The sequence below is a fragment of the Eurosta solidaginis genome, chromosome 3, assembly GCF_040869045.1.
Source record: "Eurosta solidaginis isolate ZX-2024a chromosome 3, ASM4086904v1, whole genome shotgun sequence".
NCBI classification, from domain to species: Eukaryota; Metazoa; Arthropoda; class Insecta; order Diptera; family Tephritidae; genus Eurosta; species Eurosta solidaginis.
This window is the reverse complement of record NC_090321.1, coordinates 66,010,581-66,023,147: the sequence shown is the minus strand read 5'-3', so window position 1 is coordinate 66,023,147 and position 12,567 is coordinate 66,010,581. Positions and strand designations below refer to the sequence as shown.

The 12,567-nt window shown below is 38.0% G+C and overlaps 1 protein-coding gene across 3 annotated transcripts in view; it reads left to right on the top strand.

Moving 5' to 3' along the window:
- The window catches only part of Gprk1 (G protein-coupled receptor kinase 1), a 175,560-nt gene that overhangs the window by 46,475 nt on the left and 116,518 nt on the right, over positions 1-12,567 (top strand). For all 3 annotated transcript variants that reach the window (XM_067772084.1, XM_067772085.1, XM_067772083.1), the window contains 7 exons: positions 4,327-4,403; positions 4,477-4,550; positions 7,269-7,370; positions 7,440-7,514; positions 7,812-7,873; positions 7,927-7,978; positions 8,052-8,243. In XM_067772084.1, coding sequence (XP_067628185.1) covers positions 4,327-4,403; positions 4,477-4,550; positions 7,269-7,370; positions 7,440-7,514; positions 7,812-7,873; positions 7,927-7,978; positions 8,052-8,243 — 634 coding nt within the window. The remainder of the gene's footprint in view (positions 1-4,326; positions 4,404-4,476; positions 4,551-7,268; positions 7,371-7,439; positions 7,515-7,811; positions 7,874-7,926; positions 7,979-8,051; positions 8,244-12,567) is intronic.

Sequence of the window (12,567 nt, the reverse complement as noted above, 5' to 3'; positions counted from 1 at the left end):
TTACTTTCCTCAAGTACATCTAATGGGGAATTAACGGTAATTGAATAACTAAAGTAATCATTACTACCCAGCTCTGCATGTGTCAGGGAATAAAATTAGGAAGTGTCTTCCTTTTCCAAGTGCCTCTTTGCACTCCAACACACTTCTACATGATGTGCTGTGCGATATTGAAGCCTCAACGGCCACCGGGCTGCCAATTTTAAAGTTGACACGGCTGGAGTTTACGTCGGTTTTTTTCACTCGAATACCGCTAATTTTACTTGACGAGCAGGAATAGTGAGTCGTGTGCGCTAGCTTTCGCGTAATGGCCCGTATTCGATACAATTACTGTCGAATTTAACAGCTCATAACTCAAAAAGTAATGAAGATATCGACCTCACGTTTGTACTAATTTCTGGGCCGAATTTTCATTTGTAATAAATTGTAAAAAAAGAAGAGTCTTTTTTTGCGTCACTTGGTATTTGTTGTTATGGTTACGACTGCCACAATCGCCTGAAAGACATTACAGTGATAAATCTGGCATTATGTGCGATATTCTTATTACAGGTTCAGGGCAATATACCGTAGAACATACCCCTTCTATTATTCGGGAGCCATCCGTATATACTTCCAGGTCCGTCTACCTCTATTGTGGCTCTAATGTCCCTATTGAAGTGCACTGGATCAAGTAATCTGTCCGCCCAATTTCAGACAACTCTATACTATTTTTACATTAGCTAACGCTGTGTTCTTGGCCTCCATGTCAATCGGTAGGATGTTCAGAATTTCATGCAGTGCTGTTGTTGGGGTGATATTTAAAACTAATCGTTGACATTCTGCATGCTAGCTATAGTTTTTAAGTAAATACATATGTGCCCTTTTTTGCGTGCCTGTCCACCAACAATAACATCGGCTGTTAAAACCTGATGACAGAGCGAGCGCGATAAGCCACAATTTAGATGCCTAAAGTGCTCTGCAAGCTTCTACGATAACGCCCGATCGAACAGTGAGCAAAGAAATCGATTGTGGCTGTTGTTGTTGTAGCGATAAGGACACTCCCCGAAGGCCTTGGGGAGTGTTATCGATGTTGATGGTCCTTTGCTGGATGCAGATCCGGTACGTTCCGGTACCAAGCCCGACCATCTCGGGAACGATTTGGTATGACCACATGCGACCTTCTAGGCCATACCGCCGTCGCACCCCCGAGATCCTTGAGGAGTTCGGGGTCGCCAGAGCCTCGGTTGTTAATGAAACAGGATTCGCCACGGGTAGGTGAGGTTGATAATTGGGTTAGAGAAGCAATATCGTGCGCTGGAAACCCCTTGAAAGAGTTGCGCTACACAACTCCTTGAATCTATTTGGTATTTTAGTCGCCTCTTACCTACCGCGGGTATATTCTAACCCCTAACCCGCTGGGGTAATCGATTGTGGCTTTTTTGTTGTTTACATTTCAGGGTTTAATATTATTGAAAGATAGTGGACCTAACTACACTCGTTTTGGGCGGTCAAAAAGTGGTGGGAGCCGAGTAGTCAAGATTTGTTTTATTGGACTACTTATCTCGTAAGTTTTGGTAATTGTACATTGTTCTTGGTCAGTTAAAAATAAATAAATAATTAGCGCGGTAAACTACGAGTAGATTTAGGCCGAGTCTTCTTCCAATTCCGACTCCGAAAAGCACCTGAAAGGCAGATTAGTTTTCGCTTGAGAATCTTTTCATGACGTGTTTGCCAAACCACTACCAAACGGCGATCCAGCTTTAAACTCTTTGGTGTTGCTCTTCCAGAGTCTTGAACCCGGGACCTTCGGTGGGATAGGCAAAGCATATACATATATTATTTAATTCTAAATTCTTTTTTATCATACCTCAATCTTTTATATCGTCGATGTATCCCGAAGAGTGCAGCTGGTATAGATACATATTTATGTAGTAAACAAATGTATGTATGTATAGATTAGCATATGCCTTCCTTATGTCATTATTGTGACGAATATTAGTGACACTAAGTGATACTCACATCACTAGTCTGATGCTAAGTAAATGAAGCCACAACAACAATAAAGCAGGCAGTCACTTTGTATCTACATAAACGAATCAATCATTATGTCTACACATATGTACGTACACGCAGCGGAGAGAAAACGCACAAACACATGCATATATCTTATCTGAGATGCGTTCAAAAATAGGCAATAATTTGTGCAAGTAACACGCACATATACACGCGCATATGAGAAGCTATAAACGTAGTTATAATTGGTAATTTTATAGCTGCTAACTAACTAGTAAATTCTAGAATAGAACCGCCTAGAAATATGTCAACGAGGAAACCAAACACTATAAAAGCGGCAACAGTTGAGGCACGAAAATCAGTTTGATTAAGCACCATATCTGTCGAGCAATAGAAGTGTTATTTTGAAAGTAGTCTAATAAAGACAATTTTGCATTATAGAATATTGGAGTTATTTATTAAACAGTTTAGTGATTCGAACGTTAGCAGAAGGTTGCAGATAAGAGGAATTCCAGTAAATTCGTTACATTATTATTATAACATTAGGGCATTCCACGTTTAGGTGCAAATGGTCTTGCATCGTTGCATAACAAATTTTCATTGCATAGCATTCGCAATGAAATAACTAAACACACACAAATGCAACTGCCACAAACTTTGCAGAATGCAATGCTTAAAATCCATAGCTTATGAAATGCAATGTACAAGGCAACACTTTGAACAGCTGATATTGTCTACAAGAACACTTTTCGCTAGATAACCAGTGGTCGCAATGAAACTTTTTTTGAATTAATAAAACTAAATTGATAAATATATGCGTGTGTGCATATATACGTTGATCTTCTCTCATGTTGCAACTTTGAATACCCATTTATTTCAGATCATTCGCAATGCGCGAGTTGGTTATAAACATCTAAACAGTCATCGCTCTAGCTATGTCTTGTGGGGCTGCTTTTGTGAATTGCCTTATTGTATTCTGTTCAGGGTTGGGCGTTTACAAAATTTTTTGGATTGTTTACACTTTCATTGTAAACAATTGTAAACATTTACCAGCATATGTCATTATTTGGAATTTTATTCATTCAGATTTGAGGAACAGACTCTCGTTTCAAAGTTCCAAAAAGTTACTTTTTATTAATTATAAAATGAAAATTGACCAAAACAATGAAGAATCGGTGAAAAACGGCGAAAATTAATAAAAAATATTAAAATACTAAATATTAAAGCGTATTTTTTTATTATTTTTTTACAAGCTTGGAAAACTGTTTGAAAAATAGTGAAAATGCTTAATTAGTAGTAGATTGTTTCTGACTCATAAAAAAAGCAAAAAAATGAATTGTTTACAATTGTTTACAAAAATGAATTGTTTACGTAAAGAATTAGCTTGTAAACAATTACACTGTTTACATGTAAACAATTGCTGTAAACAATGTAAACAGTTTACAAGCCCAATCCTGATTCTGTTAATGATTCTTATACTCAGCGTGCTTTGCACACAGAGTATATTAACTTTGATTGGATAACGGTTGGTTGTACAGGTATAAAGAAATCGAGATAGATATAGACTTCCATATATCAAAATCATCAGTATCGAAAAAAAATTTGATTGAGCCATGTCCGTCCGTCCGTCTGTCCGTTAACACTATAACTTGAGTAAATATTGAGATATCTTCACCAAATTTGGTACACGAGCTTACTCACATATCGCACGCATTTGGCTATGCGAGAGACTATAAACTACAAATATACATGTACGTATATGGCTGGTAACCAAGCATGAAGTTCGCGAAGTTACTAGACCTTAGGAGAAATGGGGGAACGAGGCAACAGAGAGTATAAAAGCAGCGAAAGCTAAGTAATCAGAATCAGTTTGATTTAAAGACGCAATAAGTTGTGAAGTGAGAGTTATTGTGAAGTACTCTCAAAGTAGTCTAATAAAGACCATTTTGCATTATTGAATATTGGAGTTATTTATTCAACATTTTAGTGATTCGAACGTTGGCAGAACGTTTGGAATAAGCGAAATTTCACTAAATTCGTTACAATATAAAACAAGTTTAAAAGGGTCGTAGAGTAGAATAATAAGCTATAACTTAGCAAAAAATTGTTTTTGAATCAATGATATTTCACTTCATTCAAGTTTTATTGTAAGAGGAACGGGCGGTGCCACGTGTTATGTAGAAAAGTAATTTATCTGAAATGAAATGTACAATTGAAGCTCACGCTGAGTATATAATGTTCGGTTACACCCGAACTTAGACAGCCTTGCTTGTTTTTATATAGAAATTATAAGTAAAACGTGTTTGTATTCCTTTGGCTATTTTTTTCGTGCAATAGCGTCCGGAGTGTTATGTATAAGTATTTGGAAAAGGAGAACGAATTGAATTTTCACACAATATTCAATCAAGTACTAGGTAAGTCGTTATAAAAACGAAATATGTTCGAAAGAAAATATCAAATGCTTACAATTCCTTTGCTTTAATAAAGGATACTTGCTCTTCAAAGACTTTTGTGAAAACGACTCGGAGGAACCTATACAACAGCTCAAATTTTATGAACAGGTAAGCACATTCACAGTCTGAAGTTTATGATTTTCACATGGTTGGGGCACACACTGTTTATGCGTCTTTCTTTATTGCGGTATGTTTTTTTTAGTGATACGACCGTTTGCAGATGCTACTAACTTCTGCTTTTTAAAACAAATGTTGTACGGGTGGGTAGAGGAAATAAAAGCTATAACTCCCAGCACTATTTGTACCTAGCACAGTCGGCCGCTGAGAATTTTATACATATATACATAAATATGTAAGCAGGCAAGATGTACATAAATGTAAAATGTAGAGAATTGAAGAAGTAAATGAGAGAATGGCAATATACCGGCTTATAAAAAAGGCGCCGATAACGAAGAACCGCCATCCGAGCTGTTGAAATACGAAGACCAAAAATTGGTAAAGAGCATTGGTCTGATTTTAAGTTCTTGCAAAGCTTACAGGGCTTTACCAAGTGACATTGAGCGACACTACCAGCTCCGTACGAATTGGTAATGACCTCTGCCTTTTCTGGATTGGATAAGTTGGCAAACAAAAGTAGGACTTGCTGTCATCGAAAGAAAGATTTGGTGAATTCGTGCCATGCCAGCCACATCACTACTAAGGACTATGTCCCTCTGGAACCAGCTTAACAGCGAAAGTGCTGTTTACTTAGATATCAAACGAATAATTACTTTTGCCGAAAATAGCTACTTTGGACTGAATGGGAAATTGAAAAGTCGAGAGAGGAGGATGTTCAAAAATCACGCTCTATAAGTCTATCGTCATACCTGCTATGATGTATGGCACGGAATCACTGACGGTGTAAAGAAAGGATGGAGTGGCCCCTGTACTATTCGAGAAACAAGACTTCCGGAAAATTTAAGACCCTGATGCCAAGGGGACATATCGCAGAAGGTTCAATGATAAGCTTTATGAGCTTCACGCAAACATGAGCATAGTGCAATGAATAAGATACCAAAAGCTTTGGACACACGGATTTGTTCCTACACCCTCCTAATCAAACCACTTTGTTGAGTTTGTGAAGCTAACTAAGCATCATGTATTGATCTCAGCTATATCAGTCAGATCTACGAGAAACATCTTGCCCATAAAACGTTGCCTTCTTCTACCGAGCGCTGGACATTCGCAGAGTAGATGCCTAATAGTTTCAGGCTCTTCTTCGTTGCCGCAGCTTCTACAATAGTCATTAAATGGAGCGCCAACCCTTTCCGCATGGGGTCTAATACAAACGTGACCAGTGAGAAGACCTACAACTAAGGAAAGATCCCTCTTACGAACGGTGAGAAGCTCTCGCGATCTCTTCTCATTCCATTCCGGCCATGCGAGTTTCGCCGTGTGGCATCTTTCCTGATGCTTCCACCGGCTTCCACCAGTAGAGCCTCCTTTATGTTGAGCTTGCAGGTGGAGAGCGGCATGCACAATCTCTTCCAGGATGGCGAATATGCAAGCTCATCCGCCATCTCATTGCCTGGTATGCCCTTATGTCCCGGAACCCATACCAGATGCAGAGTAAACTTTTCAGCCATCACGTTAAGTGATCTGTGACAGCCTACTACAGTTTCAGAATTAGTTGTGATAGAGTCAAGGGCTTTCAGTGCTGCTTGACTGTCTGAGAAAAAATAAATGTGCTTCTGAGGGACTTCCCTCTGCCTAACGCAGTCCCCGGCGTCTTGTATGACCGCAAGCTTGGCCTGAAATACGCTACAGTGATCCGGAAGGCGAAACGATTTTTATATGTCCAATATTTCCGAATAGACACCCCCTCCGACCCTGTCATCCAGTTAAGATCCATCCGTGTAGATCTGAATGCTGTCAGTGCGCCAATCTGTGTCATTCACCCACTGTTCCCTCTCAGGGATTAATATCTTGTATCCCTTGTTAAAGTTGGTATGTGGTTTGCAGAAATCTGTCCATTCTAGTAAGCAGAATCTCTCAAGAATTTCAGTATGGTTGCAGTGAGACCATGTGGTCAGTTTCCTCAACATAATGGCTGCACATGCTGCATATTTTATGCCTACAATATCTATGGGCAGTAGGTTCCCCCTACCTTTTGAAGAGTAATAACCGTCGAGGATTTATTCAGGGCGCGCCACCATACCGTCACCTCGTATAGCAATATTGGCCTAACTATAGCCGTGTATATCCAATGCACTATCATAGGGGACACACGCCATTTCCGTCCAATTGCCCTTTTACATGTGTAGAGGGCAACCGTGACCTTACGGATACGTTCCGTGGTGTCTTGTATCCAGTTCAATTTCTTATCAAGTGTGAGCCCTAGATAGTTGGCGAACTCACTTAAGTCGAGAGAGGTGGTATCTTATACTTCCTCGTAAAGAACACCAGTTCCGTTTTATTTGGGTTCACGCCCAGACCATTATCAGCGGCCCATGCTTCGACCCTTCTTAATTCCACCTGCATCTTAGCCAGGCTAAGTAGGAGTACCACAGTTCTAAAAGAAGCGAGTAGTATAGGTCCTAGAAAGCTTATGGTATTTGCCAAGAGGAAGAAGTTATTTAAAACAAAGGTCCTGGTTTCTGATAGGGTTTTTCAGTTTGGTCGTTGAGAAAACTTTTGGTAATACTATGGACACATTCACTCTATGTGAGTTCAATTTAACCTAACCAATGTTATAAATTGGGGCATGTCCATAGTATACGACTATTCGACTATTTCTTTTAAAGTATTCCGTGAATATAAAAAAAAATTATTATTTCTTTTATGCAGATAAAGAATTTCGAGAAAACCGAAAGTTATGAAGATCGTAAAGAGTTGGCAAGAGAAATATATGACAACTTTATTATGGAAGAAATGCTCTCTCACACATATGTAAGTGACCTTAATAACCCTTAAAATCATTGTTATGTATAAAAATTTAAAATCAATTTTTTTATTCAGGAATATTCCAAAGAAGCTGTAGCTAGCGTACAGAAATATCTTTTAAAAAATGAAGTACCCGTTAATTTGTTTGAGGTAAGTTTAAGCTGGAAGCTATTTTTGAAACTCCATTGAGAGAAATCTAAAAAAAAAAAACATGTTTCGCGCCTAAAAGTAGGCAACATTTAGCACCATGTCTGACATACTGTCCGTATGCGGATGACCGAATTAAATGTGGCTTAGTTTTAGGCGCGAACCGAGTGGTTCTTAAAACTTGTTTGGCAATTAAATCCGATGATTAGAATTCGTTTTGAGTTTATTTGTAAAGTCCTTGCCCTCCTGTGGCAATTACCATGATACTTAAATTTTTAATTCATAATTTTTACTTTTCAGCCTTATATTGAGGAGATATTCAATCACCTAAAAGGCAAGCCATTTAAGAAGTTCCTGGAAAGGTGAGCTCACAACTATTTAAATTGGTTATTTTTGCTAATCATGCCATTTTCAGCGATAAATTCACACGGTTTTGCCAATGGAAGAATTTAGAACTTAATATCCAGGTAAATTAGTAATCTATTAATTTTTAAATATTATTTTAAAAATATTTCAAAACTATAAAATTCCACGCTCTAGTTAACCATGAACGACTTTAGTGTTCACCGAATTATTGGACGTGGTGGTTTTGGCGAAGTGTATGGCTGTCGTAAAGCTGACACTGGCAAAATGTATGCCATGAAATGTTTGGATAAGAAACGCATCAAAATGAAACAGGGCGAAATGTTGGCATTAAACGAACGCACAATGTTGCAAGCAGTGAGCACAGGGGTAAGATTGCATTCACTTTCCTATACATTTCCTATAGCCTAACAATAATTGTCTTATCGCTTGCTTAATGTAAGACTTTCCTTTTTATGTGTAAGCAGTTTTTTGATGTGTAAACATATTTGCTCACGGCATGGGGGGAGGGGGAATACTGAGTGTGAGCGTAAGGTGTAAAGATTAAGCGTAAATGTAGTATTTGTAGGTGGCATGCTATATGGGGAATATATGTAGAATTTAAATGCAGTGGAGTGTGGCGTATTTGTATAAAAAAAAAAAAATAAAAAATGATGTATGAAGTAATACAGAATGTAAGCGGTAGTGTAGTCACTACACTGTAGTGTAATGTAGGAACAAAATTACGTCATATCCAGCTGGAAGGAAGAGCTGAGCCAAAAAAAACATATAGTAGCAGTTTTCATTGACCAGAAAAGAGCGTTCGAAACAATTGATAGGAATATAATGCTCGATAAACTACAAAAAATTGGTATTAGGGAAAATGATTTGCAGTGGTTTAGAAGCTTTTTATCAGACCGGAAACAAAGAACAACCATCGAGTCAGTAGTCTCATCCGAGGCACAAGTGGACATAGGTTTACCACAAGGGTCGGTATTAGCACCAATCCTGTTCAACATTTACATAAACGACATATCATCAGCACTGCATTATAGTAAAGTCAGGTTGTTTGCAGATGATGCACTACTTGAAGTTAATGAAACGGACATTTCAATAGCAAGGAGCAAAATGCAAGAAGATTTGGACTCATTGTATAGATGGCTTTGCACTAATAAACTCAAGCTTAACGTTAACAAAACTAAGTTCATGGGTTTATCTAGGACGACCAATAGATAATCACTTAATTTTGATCTAAAAATAATGAATACGAGCATTGAGGATGTCAAAATATTTAAGTACTTAGGGATCCTGATTGACAATAAACTGAGGTTTACAGATCATATTGATTATATTAGCCGTGTTTTTTAACACGCGCGTATACGTTTCGTTTGCGCGTGTTAAAAAACGCCTATCTTCGCTTAGATAATGCTTAGGAGATCCATCTAGCGGCTGTGGTAAAACAACTAGCTGCAGCAACAGGGTGTACCGAAAAGCGGAGACGCAACGCTCTGATGGCCATAGGGTATAACATATAGCTGAATCAGTTGCGATGAATTGTGGACACACATATAATACATAGAATTAGTGTACAGGGTGAAACAAAGACACATATTTCAGTTACATCTGAGTATAATGCGTATTGAAATTTAGTAGGACAAAATTTATGCGCAGCAATTTCAGAGGTGTATTTATAGTTTGTCTCTTAGCAGTCAATATAAAGTTTAAGCGTAAACGGATATACGCGTGTTAAAAAACACGGCTATTGTTGCCAAAATGGGCAAAAAAGTTGGATTTTGGAAGAGATCGTGTAAACTTATTAGTAAGAAATATAAGTTGAAAGTTTATAGATCCATCATAGAACCGCACTTCTTATATTGCCTTACAATATTCTTTATTGCCAATGAAACACAAGTAGACAGGTTACAAATTATGCAAAACAAAGCTATGGGATTTATATTGAAAGTGAGGTACGACACTTCCATAAAGAGTATGCTTGATGCACTAAACTGGCTGAGCGTGAAACAGTTGATATTTTACCATAGTATGAAATTTGTATTTTATATCAAGCATGGTAAATTACCAACCTACCTAAGCGAAAAACTTGTTTATGTGAATGAAACCCATTCTTACATAATCAGGGAAAATAATAATTTTAGATTACCTCTTCTCAAAACAGAAATGGACAAGCAAAATATATTTTGCAAAGGCCTGAAATGTTTTAATGAACTACCTAATCATGTTAAAAATTGTGAAAACGTAAACACCTTCAAAAAAAGTTTATTAGAATATTGCAAAACCCTTCCAATAAGATAAAACATTTTGTATCTGTATTTCATGTTACTGATCCTTGAGCGTACACGGCAATCCAAATAGACACAGAGGAACCTTATGCATCAGGTCAAATACATATATTGCTCGCAATCAAATTAGGAAAGAATTCCTGAAAATATCGTCCCAGACAAACAGTTGGAGTGTTCATGTGAATCACGTATATTCCTACAACAATGATATATTATAATTAATTATGTTTACATAAAAGCTGGTACAGGGAGGATTGGAAACACGTCCTTTCCAACCGTCCGATAAGAGTGGCTTATTCTGCTGAGCTGCTACCTTTTGGGTTGACCGGAATCAAATGCATTCCGACAGCATAAATAATAAAACTGTCATACGTCTTGGAGTAGGGCAGGATTGAGAACACGTCCTTCCAACCTCCCAATGATATGACTCCAAGACTCGCCCGTTGGGACCACCAGTTCCCGTGCTGATCGGAATCTCATGCATTCCGACACCCCAAACGCTAGAAATCCTATTATTATTAAAATGTATTTAAAATTTGTAATAATCTAAGTTTTAGGCTTAAAACGCCGTAATAATTAATAATAATAATAATAATAACAATGTATGCGGTAGGTTGATATGAGCGAAATCAGACAGCAAGTCAAGGCAAAACAAAGTAAAGCAAGACAAGGAAAAGAAACGAGTCGAACCCTGCACCGGAAGCGAAATAGGTACCTAGGATCACCTATTCACGATTTCATATTCAAAATTCGGAGCACAGTCGTTTGTTAACGATAACCGACGGCAAATGGGAGCACCCAGGGAGGCCTAGTCGTCCGCCACCTGCCTCGACTAAAATACTTTCTTGACCGGAGCGTCTTCCTCCATTCGCATAAGGTGACATAACCAGAGAAGCCATTGAGTTTTTTTCGCTGCAATATCTTTATATCTGCATAAAGCTCATACAGCTCATCATCAGGGCCATAAATCTCTCGAAGAACTTTTCTCTTCAACAATCTTCAATCAACAATCACGTCGTCTTCCCTCCACACCGTCCGTGATATCGAGCCATATATCAGGACTGGTATGATGAGCGACTTGTAAAGCGTTAATTTTGTACGTCGAGAGCGGACTTTTCTTTTCAATTGCTCACTCAGTCGTAAGGAGCACTTGGTGGCGTGAGTTATTTTCCGTTTGGTTTCTAGGCTGACACTCTGTTTAATGTTAGTGCTGATTCCCAAATAAGCAAAACCCTTCACAGTCTGGAATTTATATCCGTCTACAGTGCCGCGGCTAACAAGCCGCGAATGCGCTATTCTTCCTTGGATGACAGCAAGTACTTCGTCTTGTCCTCATTTACCGCAAGACCCATTTGTTTTGCCTCTTTGTCTAATCAGAAAAGGCAGAACTCACGGCGCGTTTGTTAAAGCCAATAATATCAGCATCACGGTTATCACTTTGATCCATTTGAACTAAAATGGTCCTCGCCAGCCCTATTTGGTCCGTTGGTCCCTTTTTTTTTTTTAATATTTGTCCTTTCTAGGCTGTAACAAAGATTTTGGTACTTTTGTTTGTTTTTTCACTTAGGTAAAAGTGTACAACTGTGTCTACGAAATTTTCCACACCTTCATTAACCCTTATATAATTTTAAATTTACCCCTCAATGGATTTCTTACGAAACAAATTTCTATCATTAAAGTGTAGCACAGCAATGTCACTCCACCCAGCAGATAGTTTAGAAAAGTTTTGTATCTTGAAGCAAGCCAATTTTCGCTAATTGTTGATGAAACCAGCGGCCAATCAGAAAATCTTGTTTTGGGGACTAGATATTTTGATCGGTTATCAAACACTTTTTATACTCAGCTGAGCAGAGCTCACAGAGTATATTAATTTTTTTTGCATAACGGTGCCCCGTAACGGCATAAGCTAATCGAGATAGATACAGACTTCTATATATCAAAATGATCTGGACGAAAAAAGAAATTCATTTAGCCATGTCCGTCCGTCCGTCTGTCCGTAAACATGATAACTGGAGTAAATTTTGAGGTATCTTAATGAAATTTGGTATGTAACTTCTGAGCACTCATCTGAGATTGCTATTTAAAAAGAACGAAATCTGACTATAACCAAGCGCACTTTTTCGATATCAAAAATTTCGAAAAACCGAAAAAGTTAGACAATTCATTACCAAAGACGGATAAAGCGATGAAACTTGGTAGGTGGGTTGACCTTATGACAGATAGAAAATTAGTAAAATTTTGGACAATGGGCGTGGCACCGCCCACTTTTAAATGAAGGTAATTTAAAAGTTTTGCAAGCTGTAATTTGCCAGTCGTTGAAGATATCATGATGAAATTTGGCAAGAACGTTACTCCTATTACTATATGTGTGCTAAATAAAAATTTGCAAAATCGGAAGACAAACATGCCCACTT